The sequence below is a fragment of the Lithobates pipiens genome, unplaced genomic scaffold (genome assembly GCF_037356315.1).
Source record: "Lithobates pipiens isolate NorthernLeopardFrog02 unplaced genomic scaffold, aLitPip1_a1.2 Scaffold_19, whole genome shotgun sequence".
Classification (NCBI taxonomy): Eukaryota; Metazoa; Chordata; class Amphibia; order Anura; family Ranidae; genus Lithobates; species Lithobates pipiens.
Window position 1 is genome coordinate 381,693,133 of NW_027507764.1, and position 20,978 is coordinate 381,714,110.

The 20,978-nt window shown below is 41.3% G+C and overlaps 1 protein-coding gene across 5 annotated transcripts in view; it reads left to right on the forward strand.

The window, feature by feature from the left end:
- MBP (myelin basic protein) overlaps nucleotides 1-20,978 on the forward strand; it is a 308,046-nt gene that overhangs the window by 150,863 nt on the left and 136,205 nt on the right. For all 5 annotated transcript variants that reach the window (XM_077492342.1, XM_077492340.1, XM_077492341.1 and 2 more), the window contains exon 3: nucleotides 1,413-1,500. In XM_077492342.1, the coding sequence (XP_077348468.1) occupies nucleotides 1,413-1,500 (88 nt within the window). The remainder of the gene's footprint in view (nucleotides 1-1,412; nucleotides 1,501-20,978) is intronic.

Consider the following 20,978-nt stretch of genomic DNA (forward strand, 5'->3'; position numbering starts at 1 on the left):
AAACACAGTGTGACAAAATATTGCAGCAATTTACATTTTATTCCCTAAGGTCTCTGCTAAAATATATATAATGTTTGGGGGTTCTCCAAGTAAATTTCTAGCAAAAAATGTTGCTTTTAACTTAAGAAACGTGTCAGAAAAAGATTCTGAATAAACTTCCTGCATTTACACTTGTTTAGACTGCCTTTATTTATTTTTTTCACACAGAATTTTATCCCTTTGATCTAAGAAGAAAGAGTAAGGCCTCTTTCACACGGACTGTCCATTCAGGTCCACCTGTCAGTTTTTTAGGTTCACCTAAACTCTATGGAGCAATGGATGTCAGCGGTGACATGTCCGCTGACATCCGACCCACTCCGATCCGAAAAAGTGGGACGGAGGAAAAACCTACTTTTCTATCCGTCTGAGGATTGGATCGGGTGACAACGGACTCTACGGTCTGTACTCATCCGATCTCCCATAGGGGTGAGGTAGCTCTGACAATTCTGTCCCTGCACAGTGTGCCGAGACGGACCTGACATCTTCCTGCTCAGTGGGGTCGAACGGAGCGATCACCCACTGAGCAGAGAGGGCTATGTACATGGACACATCCGTGTGAAGGAGCCCTTAGTTACAATGTTTCATGTTAAAAACTTGGCAGACTGCCCAGATGTTTTCTTTTGACAGCTGAGTGAGAAGATAAGTCTCCCCACTTGTTATATGAAAGAATCTGCAAATTCTACAATAGAGATCGTCAGGGGGAAGAATCGAGATCATGATTTTTTAACAATTAATTGTGCAGTTCTACTATACAGTACATAGAAAGAGTTTGCAGTTAAAAAAAATAAAAAATACTGTAGTGTCGTAGTTAGAGCAACTACTACACAGTGTAAGCTTTATGGGTTCGGTATCATAGTTGTTTGACTTGAGTGTATTTTTTTTTCAGTATTGCATTTTATTATTTTAAGTTCATAAATTACATTTTAAATACATAGCTTACTGGACTACATATTTGGAACCCTAGAAACAAAATGTGGCTACTGTACTACAATCCAATGTTTTTTTTTTTTTTTTTTACTTGGTCATAGATTAGGCCCCATTCAAACCTTCACATTCTGGAAACATGTGAAAAACACGTGCTTGCTGTGGCATTATCTTAATGGCACCCCAAACACAGCTAGGAGACACACCTTTTTTCTGTACTTCAAAATACACATTACAAAAACATGCAGGGCTCAGCGAGAAAAAAAACATGCAAGAGCGTCTTTGGCACGCACAGGGCAGTCCACATTGTGCAATGATTGCCTTGAAATACACTTTTTAATAAATTAATTGAAATAAATGAAAAAGGAAAAGTACATTTTTTAAAAGCAAATCTTCCCTTATATGATATTAGAAATAAACCATATATTATATATATTTTTTTATTTCAGAGTGTTGAAGATCGTGTCGTTGAAGAACAAAAGCCTGAGAGTCAAGAAACAGAACCAGCACCGGAATGTGATGATAATGAAGTGTTTGGTATGTATCGGTCACAAACAAGAAGTAACTTGTATTCTTTGTAGAAGTGGAGATAAGCTGTAAAAAAAACACTAATTTAAAATTTGTGAAGGCATTTTCTCTTCCTGGCTGTAGCAAGTTCCATCTGGCATTGTACTAAAGTGAAGAAATTCTTTAGAATTGTAAGCTACAGGATTCATTCAGAAAAAAATATAATTTATGCTTTGCTTTTTGCTGTCAGACAAATCCAATTGCCAGAAATAAAAAAACAGTCCTAAAAGTATTGACCACGTTAAATTGACTTTTAGGTGTGTTCCTCGCAGTAGAACAAACCCAACATAATGGCTTTTGTTTTTTTGTGTTTTGTTTTTGTTAAAAAGGCAGAATGCAATGGTCATTACACAGAACAAAGAATGTACAGCTAGCTATATTTAAAAGAAAGAAAAGTGAAATCTGTTCATTGCACAACATGACTCTGGTGCTATTTGGTCATATAATCAGGGCACCATTGTCAAATCTCACTAAGAAGCAAGTTCAAACCTTTCTTTTATGCATCCACTTTAGGAATAGCTGAGGAATGTGAGTTTCAGACTTGCTCAGTAGCCAACTGCCCTGGGACAGACTGAGTGCCAGATCCATTCCAGTGCATTTCTGCATTTGTGTTTTTAGTGTGTTTTTGATGCATTATGGTGTTTTTTTTTAATGCATTTCCAGATGCTTTTCTCTCTTTTTTTTTTTACAGTTTTTTTTTTCATTGTACTGGGGTGCAGTGCATTTGTTTTTCATGCTTTTTACCACGTTACACTACAGTTCTGTGCAGGAAAACAGCAGAATGTTTGTACGTTTTTTTGTTTTTCTGCAACTAAAACACACTAGAATGCACTGCACTGGTGTGAACTATGCCATTGAAACCCATATAATCTACTTTTCACACGTTTTTGATGCAGAAATAAAAGTCCGGCACTGCATGTGGTGTGAAACCGCTCTAAGGCTCTGTGCACACTAGTACAGGCCGGGCCTCCAGCGTTTGTTCGGGCATGGCAACCCGTTCATTTGCGTGCTGTGCTGCGTGAAACACACAAAAAAGTTCATGCACCTTTTTAAAAACACGGCCACAAGGGAAACTCTCAAAGTGGGCTGAGATGCATGGGGGTGCCATTTCCCTTTGCTTCCCCCCCCCCCCACTCTTACTGGAGGAGTTCTTCCCCTGGCAGCTCGGTGAGTCCCTCAGCTCCGCTAGTTCTGGTCCCTGACTAGTTTCACTAATGTCACTCAATGGAGCGTACTTATTGGGATGTTCCAGCCCAGGATAGGTCTCCTTGGCACTTTCCCCTCTAACCTTCCTAACTGTCACCCATCTACTCTTTTCTAGTGCCTGCACCTCTTTGTCTCCACCCACCTCTGTGCTAGCCCCTGCTAGCACCTGCTGGGTAGGTTCCCAGCTCTCCCTTAGTATGGAGGGTCTTCTTGGTGCTGACAGTTGCTTCCCTAGATTCTAAACCTGGGCTTTCAGGGAAACCATGTGCTTACATTTTGCACAACAGTATTCACCCTTGATCAGATGATCAAGGAACGCATACATGCCACAAGATGTACACCGGGTCACATCTCCACACCCGCCTGGCATCGTACCTACTAATTTAATGAGGATTGAGGATTATACCCTGGCCAAACTAGCTTCCTGACACTAATACTCAACAATACACAAGTACTCGCAGCCCAAGTGACTCGCAGTCCATGTGCACTCGCGCCCAACGTGTGCTTGCAGTCCCCGTCCACTCACAGTCCACGCGCACTCACAGCCCACGCGTACTCACCTTCTGCGTGCACTCGCAGCCCACATGCACTCGCAGCCCACGTGCACTCGCAGCCCACGTGCACTCGCAGCCCATGTGTACTGACAGTCCATGTGTACTGACAGGTACTCCCAATAGACAACCTTGGATTACGAGCATAATCCCTTCCAGGAGAATGCTTGTAATCCAAAGCACTTGCATATCAAAGTGAGTTTCCCCATAGAAGTCAATGGAAACAAAGATAATTAGTTCCACATTGACTTCTATTGTATGCAGTACCGCATTTGGCCAGAGGTGGGGGGCCATCGGAAAGACTTGGAAATACTCGGAGACTGCTCGGATGGACTCGGAAATGCTCAGAGAGGTTTGGAAACACTCGGGAACGGAGTATTTCCGAGTGTCATCGGCGCCCCCACCCCACCTCTGGCCAAATGCGGTACTGCACACCGCAGAGGCTTGAATCCTGCTCGTTTTGCGAGACAGCACTCGCAAACCGAGTCAGGATTTTTTTTAAAGTGATAGCTCGTATTGCGAAACGCTCGTTAACCTCATTACTCGCAATCCAAGGTATTACTGTACTCCCAATACTCAGGTACACACAATATACGCATACTCTGTTTGGTGTGTATTCCTAGAGAGTTTTTATTTTTTCTTGGGAGGGTGAATGATCAGCACAGGCCCAATCAGCACTGTCCAGACAGAGGGTCAGTGGAGAAGGAAAACTCCTCCTACAAAGTTTACTAGGAACTGTCACAAGGCTGCTATATACTGTACTGCTAATGAGAAAAGGTTTTTATCAGTTTATATTTACTAAAATTATTGCATTTCCATGTTCTGTGTACTGTGGGAGACCAGATATAGTGACTGCAGGGTCCTGGGTTTAATAACACTTTAAGGGGTTACAATAAAATTTAGGGTGGGGGGTTGGGAATAGGTGAGGTTTAAATTTGGAGTTTAGGAAAAAACATTGAATGCTACTTTGAAATTGTGCTACTTCACTTGGAGTAACACAATTTCAAAGTAGCAGGTCAAGTACGATTTCAGGTGCTACTTGGCTGGCATCTGTGCTACTTCATGCACAGATGTCTATGCAAGTTTCACCTGAAATCGCAAAAAATTGTTCAGGAACCTTTTTTCAAATCAGCGAGTCAGAGTCTCTCTGATTTGAAGGGTTCCATTGGCGACAATAGGGTGCGACTTGTCATGCTATTTGGAACTGTCAAATTGCATAACAGGTAGCATTGGTGTGAACGGGGGGCTTAGTGTTAGTGGCAGGGCCATTCATTGATAGTTATGGTTCTGAATCCCTATGTGGGAGATGTTTTTGCACAGATGCATTTGCTCAGTGGGGATTGCTCCGTTGATCCCCGCTGAGCCGGCGGATGACAGGTCCATCTCCACTCACTGTGCAGAGACGGACCTGTCAGAGCTCCACTCTCCTTGGATCTAATAAAAACAGACCGCCTGTCCGCTTTCATCCGATCCGCCAGACTGATGGAAAATAAGGTTTCCATCCGTGTGAATTTAGCGGATCGGAGCAGATCGGATGTCAGTAGTCATGTCACCGAAGACATCCGTCACTTCATAGACCTGCATGGAGTGTCCGTTCAGATCCACCTAAAAAAAACTGTCCACTCATGTGAAAGGGGCCTTAGAATATCAGATTTAGGACAAATTAAGGCTCTTTCTGATAAATAAAAAATAATACTAAGCGGCTTATTAGTGGCTTGCTGCAGTGGAGGTATTCGCTCCAATCCCGGCAAGGACACGCTCTGCATTGAGTTTGCATGTGTCATTGTGTGGGTCTCCTTCCACACATCAAACACATTGCTGCTCGGTTTATTGGTGTATGTATGAAGCATAGGGACCGTTAGACTGTAAGGGGTAGGGACTAATGTGAAAGTATGTGTGGTGCTGCGTAGAATTTTCAGTGCTATATAATTACCTGTAAAAATAAGGCACTGTTTTGTTAGCACATAAAATTCTAAATTCACATGACTCTCCCAAAGTTTTTCTAACTAAATATCTTTAATTTGGAAAACAAAGAATGTTAAGTTAGAACAGCTTATAATTATTTTTGGCTCAAAGCAGAATTAAACCTAAAAGGTAAAAAATGTGATACATTGCAGCTTAACAGTTCTTAGATGTGGCTGCATTTGTTTTCATTTTTAGGCTTTCTTTCCTTTATTTTCACCTGGTTATCCAGCTAGAAAGTCTGTTGTTTTTTCAAAAGAAAAGTTGAGCAAAAGCCACACTCTTCAAAGCAAGTTTCCACATACAGAATTGTAATACAGAGATCGGGTCTCTCTGGTGCCCATTGGGCTGCACAGTCATATTTGGACACCTGGCACAACAATGTAACAGAGAAATGGAAGTGGTAGTGTCTATCTGACTGTTATCTATTCTTGTCTTTAGGTGGACTTAGAAGACCTTGTCAGGTCACTAAAGACATAAAAATGCCAGTTCCCTGCAAGAAAAGAAAGGCATTGAGCAGTTTTATTATATAGTGATCCCTGCACACTGTGAAGTGAGAGTGCCTAGAAGCACAACATTAAATATATACACTATATTACCAAAAGTATTGGGACACATGCCTTTACACACACATGAACTTTAATGGCATACCAGTTTTAGACTGTAGGGTTCCACACTGAGTTGGCCCACCCTTTGCAGCTAAAACAGACTCAACTCTTCTGGGAAGGCTGCCTACAAGGTTTAGGAGTGTGTCTATGGGAATGTTTGATCTTTCTTCCAGAAGCACATTTGTGAGGTCAGGCACTGATGTTGAACGAGAATGCCTGGCTCGCAGTCTCCATTCTAATTCATCCCAAAGGTGTTCTGTCGGGTTGAGGTCAGGACTCTGTGCAGACCAGTCAAGTTTCTCCACCTTAAACTCGCTCAGCCATGTCTTTATGGGCACGAAAGTGGAGTGTTGCATTTTGTTTGAATATATGCTGCTTGTGTGTTAAAGTGGTTGTAAACCCTTACAAACCACTTTGACCTACAGGTAAGCCTAGATTAAGGCTTACCTGTAGGTCCAAGAAATATCTCCTAAACCTACATGGATATTTGCCAAAACACAGGCACCGCTATCTACAGCCCCATCAGGGTTTACTTCCTCTTTAAATAGCCCAACATACAGTGACCTACCCATCACACTAAAAAGGCATTTATTAATTGCCATAACAATCACTATTTTGCGCAGTGAGAGCTGAAAGTGACAGTCACATGTCTGAAAATAACAATCATCATGGTAAATATCCTGACATGTTGTAGCTCTGGCAACTGAGCCCGCTGTGATTTTCTTTCCAAGAAAGAAAGACTATACAGATCTTTTCCTCCTGGTAGTTATTGAGCTCCATAAGGCAGCTTGTTTTGCTGTTAAAAAGTCATTATGTTGATCTTTGAATGTATTAGAACATTCATCTCATTTTTACAGATAGAGTTAAATCTTAGAAATTACACATTGTTTTTCTTTATTTCCAATTTGCAGCGGCCCCCAGTAATCCTCCTCGAATTTTTTTTTATCACTGCTCTTCCTTGTCCTATCTCATCCATCTGTTTTTGATTATAAATATGATAAGTTAAGTGAATCATTCTGTCCTACTGTAAATTTCCATAACTAAAGTTGATTAGTATATTTTTAAAGTTCACTAAAAGGAATTAAGATGTAAGAAATGTGGAAAGCACCCAACTGTCTGGAAACATTGACTTGTATAAAAAAAAAAAAAAAATGTGCTAAAATGTTTCAGTTGTTAATGTTACACAACTTCAAAGTAAAAAATAAAATAAATCCTCCGTGTTTCAGATTAGCATTTTTTTTAGTCTCTCGTCAACTAGGCAATAGAATCAGTTTTATTTGGCCTTATAAGTTATTAAATGCCCTGTATTTCCAGAGACATTCTTATAGGTCGCCCCTGGAAATGTTCCTAGATTACATTACAAAAGTCTCCAGAATTTACAGCCTGATAACAAGTGTTAAGGCTAGTACACACTACTAGCTTTATTTTGTTCAACCTAGCAGGTTGACTGAAAAAAAAAAAACTGACAGCTCAGAAGGAGCTGCTGTACTAACTATCCACCGTTCTCTCCTCCTACTTCTTTTGGACCAGCTTCAGTACACACACGCCAAATGTAGGCCGGTTTCTACTGAGCGTGCTGATGCCGTCCGCCATTTGGCCCATGTGTACTAGGCTTAAGCCTCATACACACTATTAGATTTTCTGCATATTTTTGTCTTCAGATTTACCAAAACCATATAATAGGAGGTCAAACCGTAAAGTGGAGTTTCACCCAAAAATGGAAGTTCCACTTTAAGGGCAGGTGACACCCTGACATGCCAAATGGCATGTCATTTTTTTTTTTGGGGGGGGGGGGGGGGTGGAAACTCTCTTTTTTTTTTTTAGAGGGTTCCAGCTCTCACTTCCTCCCGGGGGACAGCGGCACTGGAAGTAAGTTCACCTCTCCCCCTCCCTCTCAGCAATCATCTGGGACACGTCGCAGGTCCAAGAGGATTGCCGGGCCAGTCACAGCATGCCTCGTGGCTTGCGTATGCGCTATGCTTGCCCACAGTGGCAATGCCGGTGCCACATGGCTGGACCCTGGGACAGGTAAGTGTCCAATTATTAAAAGTCAGCAGCTGCAGTATTTGTAGATGCTGACTTTTATTTTTTTTTATTTTTTAAGCAGAACTCTGCTTTAAGAGTTTCAATTTGTATGCAATCAGGCAGGCCCTTGCACTACATGATTTTGGTAAATCTGAAGACAAAAATCTGCAGAAAATCTAATAGTGTGTATGAGGTCTTAGGGTTCAGTGTTTGGTTAACAATTTTCAGGATACCTAAAGAGGATCTTCACCCTGTAAACAAAAAAATAAGTCAGCAGCTAAAAATACTGTAGCTGCCAACTTAAAAAAATAAATAAAATACCTGTCCCAGGATCCAACGATGTCCCCACCCGACCCAGCTGTTTGCTGGTGTTCAGGTCCAGCCGGCAGCAGCGGCCAACTGTGACTCCTTGCTACTTCACAGCCAGCTGCCCACTGCACATGCCCGAGCTGCATCCCATGAATGGTCCTGCAGTCTCCTGAGACCTGTGATGTGTGAAGGCTGTGGGGGGAAGGAAGGGGGGTGCGAACTTCAACTCGGGGTTCGTACATCGCACAAGATAGCTGGGAAGGCTAATAACGTTTAAAGATAACTAAAGCTTTGTTTAAAAAAAAATAAGTCATACTTACCTCCTCTGTGCAGTTTGTTATGCACAGAATGGCCCCGATCCTCTTCTTCTGGGGTCCCTCAGTGGAGTTCCTGGCTCCTCCTCTTCTCAAGTGTCCCGTTGGAGAGCCACTGTCCCTCAGGGAACTCATGGGGGCGAGCTTCCGTTTCCTGCTGCTGCGTCTATTGACACAGATGGCAGGACTTGGCCCCGGCCACCGCATAATTGGATTTGATTTACCGCATCGGGAACCAATGGCTACGCTGCTATCAATCTATCCAATCAGGACCCGAGACACCGGATGCGGCTGGGGTGCTTGTCCCCGTCGTGGGAAAGACTGGGCTCAGGTAAGTAAAAGAGAGGCTCTGGGGGGCTGCTGCATCACAGGAGGTTTTTCACCTTAATGCAAAAGAAAAAAAATCTAGCACATTTCTCCATCCATGTTATATAACACGCATTGATGAATGTGTAGTGCCAGCTATTATATGCTGAATGTCTGAACAGCAGCTGCATTTGATTGGATGCAGCTGCTGTTTAGTCAACAATTTTCCACCCTACTCCTTTGAATTTTCAACCTAAGGATGTCGGATGGGAGCGGGTGTCAGCAGGGTGATCCGCAAAGCAAATTTCAGCCAGTTCATCAAGAACTGGCTGAAATACATTTATTGTATAGCAAGCTTTAGACTTCATGTATACAGAACATTTTAAAACTGCTTTTCGTTTTTTTTAAACGCCCTCAATGTTAGTCTACTAGGCGCACATAGGAGTTTAGAGGCAGAAAAAGGCCAGGGCCAGCGCGTTCAGGAGAAGAGTGTTCCAACGCCAAAAATCACTTGACATGCCTAAACATGTTTAAATGCTCTTTAGTGCTAAGCGTGTCAAACATTTAAAGAGGAAGTAAACTCTCCCACTCTGATGCTTCTTTTCATTTAGTCCATTATAATAAGTAATGATCAAACTATAACCACTGTAATCCAGCCCAAATTGTATATTACTTACTGTTTAAAGAAACTTTAAAAAACTTGTTTCCAGGGGTTAGGCAGCACCATCTTAAGTATTGTTGTCTGAGTCCACAGTGGAGTGTATTACTGCTCTTACATTGAGCACTTCCTGTACTGTTAATCAAGCCTCCTTCTCAATCCAATGTTTCTATGGCAACCCTGCTTTCCTGTTCATAGCTGACTTGTTTTATTTCGTAGGATTTACTTGTGCTGATTATCTAGTGTTTGCCTGTGTGAGTCCTATCAGCTTCAGCTGAAAAGATTGGAGTAATGGCCAGGTTTGCACTGCATGTGATGTCACATGGTCACATGGGGTGTAGGAGGAAGCTCTGAGTGATTATGAAGTCTCCTGGGATATCAGTGGTGTGCCATAGGAAGTTCTGATAACAGATACACAAGCACATAGAGAGTGTGCTGTAAATCAGGGGAGACCTGGGCATGCTCAGTGACGTCATTCTAAAGAACAAAAAGGATTACAACAATACTAAGCAAGTAAGGAGATATCTACAAGCAGTGTTCATTAGGGTTTTTTATGCTGATTTACATGGGACAAAGTTGTGGGGGAGGGTTTACAACCATTTTAAGCCCCATATACATTATCAGATTTTCTGCTTTTTTTTTTTCCTTCAAATTTACCAAAACCATGCAGTGCAAGGGCCTGCCTTATTGCAATCAAATTGAAACTCCTAAGGTATGACCTCATATTATATGGTTTTAGTAAATCTGAAGGAAAAAAATCAGCAGAAAATCTGATAGTGTGTATGGGGCTTTAGTTCACTCATTCCAGTGGCTCCAAGCCTGAGAACTGAGCTATCACATGGCCACTGATCACTCTCAGTCTTCTCGGAGTGGAGAGCAATGACTGTCAGTCACCGTTCTCTGCTCCGCCAGCACAGGCAGATGAAGATGGAGGGGGGCACATCTGGATCAGCTCTCTCAGCCACCTTTTGAGAACCACAGCCAGCTGTCAATCAGGCAGCTGGGCAAATACCAACAATATGGTTGGGGGTCCTTCCAGAGTCTGGAGGAGCTCTGTGATGTCAGCTGACAGCAGACTTTGCTGTTGGCTAATTTTGGGTCACAGGAGAGCCAAAAGTAAGTGCAATCCTATGACTTACAAGAGAAGAGCAGGAAAAAAAGCTTTGGCCATATTTCTCTTTTAAAAAAGAAAATGCGTGCAGCGACTATTCTAGAAATACTGGAAAGCTGCAGTATTGGTTGTACATTTTTGTTCTTCAGTTTAAATACCTTAACTTTTTTTTTTTTTTTTTGTCTGGAAAACAAATATATTAAAACTGTATATTCTCTTTAAATACAATTCTCCTTTTAGCATAAAATGTTTTTTTTTAGCTAAAAAAAAAAAAAAGAATAATCTTTTAGCATAAGGTATTTTGATGGATTTGAGGTCCTAATTCTTTAAACACATGCTGAGCATGCTTCAACCATTTAAATGGATTTTGTATTCTACATTCTGCCTGAGCTCTGACCATTTGTATTTGATTTGACAAGTAACATTCCGTCATGTACAATTTTCTTTCCTAATCTTTGAACCATTTCCTTTAGCTATGTGTTGTCATCTGGATCTGTCACACCTTGTGCATACACCACTGAATCATTTTTCTTCAATGAGTAATCAGACTTGGGCTATCAGTAGCTTTGCTTCAGAAATTCCTTCCATGTGTATCTATTACGTGGCAGCATGCACTTCATATAGGAGAAGCAGTCATTTTTGCCTGACAGTTGCTTTACTATTCTCACATAGGGTATAATACAATACAGACAAAAACAAACCATCTTGTATTGTACAGACAGATGTTTCCACAATCCTTTATCCGGCCGTGATGCAGTAATCATTAGATAGTGTGTCATTAAGCCGGCATCAGAGGAGAGGCCAGAATTAGAATTACAGATAGCTTTGGACATGTGTGTAGATGAGGTCTGTCTTGGACAAATCAGGCAGATTTTATTATGCTGTGTTCATATTTTTAGCTACAATACGAGAGCTGTGCAGATCATAGAATGGGCACCCGCTCCTATGAGGTCTTCAGTGCCCCTCCTCTTCCTTATTTGTGGTGTCTGTTGCTGAGAGGGAATGAAATAATTCATGCAGTGATAAAGTGAGATCATTTATCTAAGAACTCATCCGCGTGGGCTATTCATCACTTAATGTGCTCGGATTACACATTTTGTTACTTAATTGCCTTTCACTTGGCAATCCATAAAGCATTTTAACATACTCCTAGTTCTTCTGTCAGAACTGCTCATCTCATAAGGAAATGATGGAGGAAAGTAAAAAAAAATCAGTTGTCTAAGGCACAAATGGATACTTAATGCAGGGTGAAATTTTGTTTTATGATATTGTTTTTTATGACAATTTTTTTATATCTCCAACAATATACGTAGCTCTTTACATATTTAACATGAGTTCTGCCCTCAAGGAGCTTACAATCTAACGTGCATACAAATACATACTAAGACCAATTAACCTACCAACATGTCTTTGGAGTGTGGGAGGAAACGGGAGTACCCAGAGCACACCCACAGGGAGAACGTGCAACCAGTGCTACAAGGTGCAAGGGCGCAAACCACTAATGCACTTACAAGCATTCGTAAAATGTCAGAGAGGTGAGCCAGCAACAGAATTGCCAAGGCAAGGGAATCGCTTACTCTTGTTGGTTGTCTGGCTAGTGAGGAAGTGACTCAATAGGAGAAAGTACGTCATCTGTTGGGATTGCTTACCTGACATGGCCATTAGGATCAGAGCAAACCATAAACTCTGCACCTCACATCCGCTATGGCCTGGTTGGGCAACACGTGTAGTATGCCAGCATCAGTACATCACAAACTTATTACAGCTGTTGGTAGATAATGGCAAGCTGAATTTATGTGTTTTCTATACTTGAGTTCCAGATCTTGTATTGAGGCCTTCTTTCTACCCTGTGTTCTTCATTTGCTTGTTACTATGAAGAAATGCAGCAAGACAGGTCAGACAGGGAATCGGTGACTGGGACTACAGCAAAATGATTCTGGCTTTGCAGCTTTGTCCTTTGTTTTCCCCACAAGTAGAGCTTTCTTTTTGTGGTATTTGATTACCTCTGCAGTTTTTATTTTTTGCGCTATAAACAAAAAAAATAGCGACAATTTTGAAAAAAAAGCAATAATTTTTTACTTTTTGCTATAATATCCCCCAAAAAAATATTTTAAAAAAATTCTTTCTTAGTTTAGGCAGATATGTACTCTTCTGCATATTTTTGGTGGAAAAAAATCTAAATAAGTATATATTGAGTGGTTTGCGCAAAAGTTATAGCGATTTTTATCGTGACTGCAACATTGCGGCAGACACATCGGACACTTTTTACACTATTTTGGGACCAGTGACATTTATCCAGCGATAAGTGCTATAAAAATGCACTGATTACTGTGTAAATTACACTGGCAGGGAAGGGGTTAAACACTAGGGGGCGATCAAGGGGTTAAGTGTGTCCTAGGGAGTGATTCTAACGGGGGGGAGGTCTCACTATAACATGACAGAGGTCACTGCTCCCGATGACAGGGAGCAGTAGATCCCTGTCATGTTGCTAGGCAGAACAGGCATCTCCCCGTTCTGCCGCTCCATGTCACGATTGCAGGCCCCCGGTGGACATAGAGTCTGTGGGACACGCGGGCACACTCACAATGCCGCGTTTTAAAGGGGACATACAGGTACACCCATTTGCGTAGCCATGCCATTGTGCCGACGTACATCTTCGTGCGCTGGTCAGTAATCGGTTAATTACTGTTTATATTTAAAAAGAATTTGTAATAGTTCATGGCCTATTTCATTTTTCTGAACGTTCATAAACTGTTATAAAAAAAAATCTAATTATTTGTAAAATTCTTTATTTTACAAAGTACTATAAATTTAATTATTTTTCAAAGTAACACAGGTGCACAACCTATATGCTTGTTAGCTTTCTACATATGACTGCTTAGTCTAGGCAACCCCAGACTTCTTTTCTAGGCAGCCCCATCTATAGAAAAGATGAAAAGACAGTGTCCATTTTCTGATTCTTCCCGCTATCCAGGTCTGTTTAGTGGCATAAACTGTGAATTTGCCTCTAGAAAACTTTTGCTGTTTTGAAGCTAATGGCTACGGATGGAAAAAAATGTTGTTTGTGTCATGTGAATATTTACCTAGATTAAAAACAAAATCAGCATTTTTTATTTTAGTATTGAACATAATTAACCAGGAACTCTCACATGGGGATTTCAACTGTGTCCTGCCCCAGGTACTGGCAGATGTAGCAAGATGTGATAGGATCACCAACATAAACCGCTAGGTGACTAAGGATCTGATGAAGGCAATAAAAAGTGGTGCTTGGATGTGCCCTGCTGCGGGGACTAGGAGGAGCAGTTTCATAAAAAGCACATACTTGGAGTTGCTGTACCCAAAAGGGCTCACCGCAACAGAATTTACCATTTGAGTGCACCTGGAGTGGTTGTGCCCAGCAGTGAGAGACTTAACAAGCATAGTTGGCAACCAAGCGTGCCAGGAGCAACTGATGGAGTTTACTAGGGAGCGTGAGTATACTAGACACTATGCCTGTGGCCAGGAGCGACTGGACAAACATACCAGGGACAGTGCCAGCGTTGCCAAATGTAAAGAAACTGTGTCCATTCTGGTCAGATGGATTTATGTGCCACTTTAAGTGTTATCTATTTTGAGCAAATCAATTTGTATTCATTGCATCCACTTCAGAAACCTAGTGGCCTCTTTCCATTGCTGGAACTCAACAGATAGAGACTCCATAGGCTAGCAAGAATTCCAAGTGAAGGAGGTTTGCATTCTTATCCATTTCTGCCAAATTTGGTATTGCACTGTACTTGCGAAGCCTTTGACCTCTTTAACCACGTAAAGCATATGTGCAACAGTAGGGAAGATGGGCCTTCATGCCTACAAGTTGCACGCATGTGTCCATGGGGACCAAGGTTTCTGTGCTCAGAGTGCAATCACTGCTCTCACAACAGTGACTGAGCTGTCACAGACTGCCCCTGGTCTCTAAGTGACCACTGGGACATCCAATCACAGTGACCAATGAAGTCCATTCCACCTTTCAGCATTGGGACCCACCCTAAAGGGCCACTGGGAAGGGAGGTAAGGGGTTAAAGGAATAAAACAAGATGTGACTGTATTAATGTACTATATACAATTTGTTTTTCTTTGGCCTTGACATACACTTTAAGGTGAGCTGAACTGGTGGCATTCTGTGTATTACACTTGGAAAATTGTGTATCCATATGGAAATGTGAATATTAAAAGCCAGCAACAAGAACACTGCATACCAAGATACAAATGTAGTCAGCAGGGACAAGTTCTGATGCGTTGTATATCTCAGTGTGTGGCATTCCTGTTGCTGGTAAGGTTGATAATGGAGATGAGCGGAGCCAGCACCTGAGATGTGGAGACTATGTAGTAAGTGAGACTGCGGACTATGTGAAATGTCTCCTATTGGAAGCCAGTACAACAGTGTAATACCTGCATAGTGTACACTTCATCGTACTATAAACACAGGGATGCCCTTATTTGTTTTTATTGGTACTTTTTTTTTTTTTTTTAAAGCCTTGACTATCTAACACTAAATCCTTATAGCGGCAATTTCATTGTCACAGGTGACAAATGCCTGGTAGTTTGTATAGCATTCAACAGGGGGAGCACAAGGCTTTTTTTTTCCCCTTCGCCGTTAAACCAGTACTCCAAAGGCGCACATTATGGATGTTTCCAGGGAAAGGCGTTCTTTTTACAATGCTGAAGTTTTTATTGTCCACACTTATCAATGCTGCTGTTGTTTAACAAGTTACATAAATGTGTCACAGACTCGGAGCAGCTTCTTTGTTCTCTTTTATTTTGCCTTATAAACGGGTATTCTGCACTGATTTTACATTTAATTCAATTTGTGGTAGAGACATTTAACGTTATTGCACATATACTTGTAACTCGTAAAGAAATATCTAATGTCATGTGCTTAACGCAGAGAGATAAAAACGTTTACTGTGCCCTGGAAAAAGTTGCACATAAACATTGTTCATTCTTATTTAACAGAACAATAAAATACTGACATGTTATAGCTGAATTCAAGGGAAACAACTAAATCCACAAGTGAAATACACATAAGGAAGCTGTTTTACTTGCCATTTGTATTTCTGTCTGTCCAGTTCTTAGATTTACACAGCACTGCTTGTATTAAAAAAATAAATGTAATTATTTAAAGTGGAAGTAAACCCTTTTATCATTTTCAGCCAAGGAAGCTGCCATCTTGGCCTCTGTTTAAACTTCAACTGTCACGATGCTACACATGTGATGAGTTATGACACCAACCATTGGATGATTTGACAGTTTGGTTGAGAGCACAACCAATGTGACAGTTATCATTTCCGGCATGCTGGTAATGTAACTGTTTTTTTTTAAACTAGTAAATCGATGGGTTTACTTCCACTTTAATAAATCAATATAGATCTGCTTTAATCTCTGTGTTAATTCAATTTGCACTCATGCAACATGAAGGGATATATATTTTTCTATTAAAATGTGTGTGTGTGTGTGTGTGTGTGTGTGTGTGTATATATATCAGGGATCCTCAAACTACTGCCCTCCAGCTGTTGCGAAACTACACATCCCATGAGGCATTGTAAAACTCTGACATTCACAGACATGATAAGGCATGATGGGAATTGTAGTTCCTGAACAACTGGAGGGCCGTAGTTTGAGGACCCCTGATATATATATTCTAATACATTGAGAAATCTTAAATTATATATATATATATATATATTTCAGAAGCGCTAAGGGTCTCAATTTCTTCATATAATAAAATACATAAAAGGGGGAAAAAAACAGTCCCGCTGGAAAAAGGGCCCTTTTGAAGAAGTCAATGGGTGAAACACTGCGTCAGGGTGCAGCCACACAGCGACTATCTGTGACGTCACGCACCATCCCGGCAGTGACTGAGCCCAGAGGTATCTGGTGTTGGGTGAGAAGCCGTGACACCAACTCATGGGGGGGGGGTGTTTAAGGAGTTTTACGTGATCTTGTGATAAGACATGCTTGTATTTCTAACTTGAGTAGGATTTTAACCACTTCAGCTCCGGACCAATAAACACCTTAAGGACCAGAGGTCTTTTTGCAATTTCGCACTGCGCTGCTTTAACTGGTAATTGCGCGGTCATGCAATATTGCACCCAAACGAAATTTGCGTCCTTTTCTTCCCACAAATAGAGCTTTCTTTTGATGGTATTTGATTGCCTCTGCGATTTTTTTTTTTTTGCGATATAAATGGAAAAAGAGCGAAAATTTTGAAAAAAAAATATATTTTCTTCTTTTTGTTATAAGAAAAATCGAATAAACTAAATTTTAGTCATACATTGAGGGCAAAATTTATTCAGCCACATGTCTTTAGTAAAAAAAATGTCAATAAGCGTATATTTTTTGGTTTGCGCAAAAGTTATAGCGTCTACAAACTAGAGTACATTTTCTGGAATTTACACAGCTTTTAATTTATGACTGCCGATCTCATTTCTTGAGGTGCTAAAATGGCAGGGCAGTACAAATCCCCCCCAAATGACCCCATTTTGGAAAGTAGACACCCCAAGGAAATTGCTGATGGGTATGTTGAGCCCATTGAATATTTATTTTTTTTGTCCTAAGGGATTGAATAATGACAAAAAAAAATAAAAAATTTTTTTACAAAAAGTTGTCACTAAATGATATATTGCTCACACATGCCATGGTTATATGTGGAATTGCACCCCAAAATATATTCCGCTACTTCTCCCGAGTATGGGGATACCACGTGTGTGGGACTTTTTGGGAGTCTAGTCGCGCACGGCACCCCGAAAACCAATCACCACCTTCAGGATTTCTAAGGGTGCAAATTTTTGATTTAACTCCTCACTACCTATCACAGTTTCGAAGGCCATAAAATGCCAAAATAGCACAAAACCCCCCAAAATGACCCCATTTTGGAAAGTAGACACACCAAGCTATTTACTGAGAGGCATGTTGAGTCCATGGAATATTTTATATTTTGCCACAAGTTGCGGGAATATTACAAACTTTTTTTTTTTTGCACCAAGTTGTCACTAAATGATATATTGCTCACACATGCTATGGGCATATGTGAAATGACACCCCAAAATACATTCTGCTGCTTCTCCCGAGTACGGGGATACCACATGTGTGGGACTTTTTGGGAGTCTAGTCGCGCATGGCACCCCGAAAACCAATCACCACCTTCAGGATTTCTAAGGGTGCAAATTTTTGATTTAACTCCTCACTACCTATCACAGTTTCGAAGGCCATAAAATGCCAAAATAGCACAAAACCCCCCCAAATGACCCCATTTTGGAAAGTAGACACCCCAAGCTATTTACTGAGAGGCATGTTGAGTCCATGGAATATTTTATATTTTGCCAAAAGTTGCGGGAATATTACAAACTTTTTTTTTTTTGCACAAAGTTGTCACTAAATGATATATTGCTCACACATGCTATGGGCAGAAGTCAAATTAAACCCCAAAATAAATTCTGCTGCTTCTCCCGAGTACGGGGATACCACATGTGGGGGACTTTTTGGGAGCCTAGCCACGTAGGGACCCCGAAAACCAAGCACTGCCTTCCGGATTTGAATATAAAATGCTATAAAAAACAAACTAACCAGAGTCACCCGTAACACTTATACGGTGATCAGTGGTGAAAGGGTTAACTAGGGGCAATCAGAGGGTTAAAATTTTTATTAGGTAGTATATGGGGGTCCCTGGCGCTATATAAAAACCTGACGGGGAACCTAAATAACTAACTGGCTAACCAGCGTCACCAGTGACACTTATACTGTGATCGCTGGTGAAAGGGGGTGAAAGGGTTAACTAGCAGCAATCAGGGGGTTAAAACCATTATTGGGTAGTATATCGGGGTACCTAGCGCTATAAAAACCTAGCGGTGAACCTAAAAAAATAACTAGCTACCTAGCGACACTGATGCAGCGTTCAGAAAAATTATCGCTTAGTGACACTGGCAAAAGGGGGTGAAAGGGTTAACTAGCGGAAATCAGGGGGTTAAAACCATTATTGGGTAGTATATCGGGGTACCTAGCGCTATAAAAACCTGGCGGTGAACCTAAAAAAATAACTAGCTACCTAGCGACTGTAGCGACACTAATGCAGCAATCAGAAAAACGATCGCTTAGTGACACTGGCAAAAGGGGGTGAAAGGGTTAACTAGCGGCAATCAGGGGGTTAAAACCATTATTGGGTAGTATATCGGGGTACCTAGCGATATAAAAACCTGGCGGTGAACCTAAAAAAATAACTAGCTACCTAGCGACACATGCAGCGATCAGAAAAATGATCGCTTAGTGACACTGGCAAAAGGGGGTGAAAGGGTTAACTAGCGGCAATCAGGGGGTTCAAACCATTATTGGGTAGTATATCGGGGTACCTAGCGCTATAAAAACCTGGCGGTGAACCTAAAAAAATAACTAGCTACCTAGCGACTGTAGCGACACTAATGCAGCGATCAGAAAAACGATCGCTTAGTGACACTGGCAAAAGGGGGTGAAAGGGTTAACTAGCGGCAATCTGGGGGTTAAAACCATTATTGGGTAGTATATCGGGGTACCTAGCGATATAAAAACCTGGCGGTGAACCTAAAAAAATAACTAGCTACCTAGCGACACATGCAGCGATCAGAAAAATGATCGCTTAGTGACACTGGCAAAAGGGGGTGAAAGGGTTAACTCTAGGGGCAATCAGGGGGTTAAATCTTTATTGGGGGGTGATAGGGGGCTACCCTGGACCTAACACTAACTGTCCTGACAGTTTTTACTGTCACAACTGACACTGAATGCATTGATCAGTAAAGAAATGATCAATGCAATCAGTGACACTGTGACTGGGGGGGGAGGGGGGGCGGGGGGGGGATCGGGGGGGTTTGTGTGCCTGTGTGTACCTACATGTCAGTGTAGTGTTGGTGCACACTTACTTTTACTCTTCTCCTCGTAGTCCGGTCAAAAAGACCGCCCCGAGGAGAATGACATCACTTCCTCCTTCCTGTGTAAACAATACACAGGGGAGGAAGCTTCTCATTGGCCAGGAGCGATCCAGAGGGGGTGGCCGAAAACCAACGGCCATCCCCTCATCACAGAGCGCTCCTGGACCGAATCGGACCGCCGTAAACAGCGGGAGGGGGTCCGATCGGACCCCCCACCCGCTGGAAGGCAATCACGTAGATGTACGTGATTGTGCCTGCCTGTGCCATTGTGCTGACGTACAATGGCAATATGGCGGTCCTTAAGTGGTTAAATACATTTTAAACTTTTATTACAGTAATGCACTATGGGATCATTTTTATATTTGAGAAATATATGTAGGTGAAATGTTTGTAATACACAGACCTTCCAGCAGCCCAATGAAACATCATGACTAGCATACACCCAAGCGGTATTTGTCAAACATTCGTGTGCAGCAAAATATCTCAGTTTAACACACAAAGGGGATCGGGTGGAGCACTTTAATTGGTGATTTATGAAGAGATTGAATTGCACATGGGGACTTTTTGTGACGCCTACTTTTATCACACTTTTTTTAGTGGGACTGTTTGTTTTTTTTTGTTTTTTTTACTATTATGTATTTTATTATATGAAGAAATTGAGAATTTCATCACCTCTGAAATCTATATATATATTTTTAAGATTTCTCAGTGTATTAAATAGGAGGCTGCATGAGCACCATGATTGTTAACACATTGATACACTGTTTTTAATGTGTATGTAGATATTGACACATTGTTTTACATGATAATAAGAGATTTAATACATACAAAAATATACTTTTGTTTGGTTAAGTGCCAAGTGTTTGCTTTTTTTATGATGAAAAAGAATGAGATACTTTCCCACATGTAGCACACTGTACAATGAACAATATCAGTGAAAATATGAGGATATAGTTCATCCATGGACCACATCAATGGAAAAACTGCCTGCCATTGGCAAGAGTTCCATTAGCAGAGAGCAAGCACTTGCTAGCATTGGAGCCGAGTTACATTCTTCGGGTTGTCATGATACTGCACTGATTCCATCAATAAGCCTTCAGTGATCAGAAAGCCTAATTGTTGTGACAGATGAAAATCTCATTGAAGTGCCCACCCTCAATTGCAATCATCCAGCCAAACCTCATCATCAAATTTGAAAATGTAAGTACATACTAGAGATTAGCAGGAATTAGAGTACAGTTGGACAAACCTGGGGTAGCAATTCCCTCCCAGTGACCTGTGGAGACTAGCGCATGCATGCAGTGTAGTCATAGAGAATAATGACTTTCTCTTTCCTAGATCTGCACTACCCTGGAAGCAAAGTGTGTAGAGCTCTACTTCTCAGGTAGGGTAGATATATAGCATGATAACCAGCAAGAGGCTGCAGTCCTGCAAGAGGCATTCTGAAGATCCTTTCATTCCTACTTAT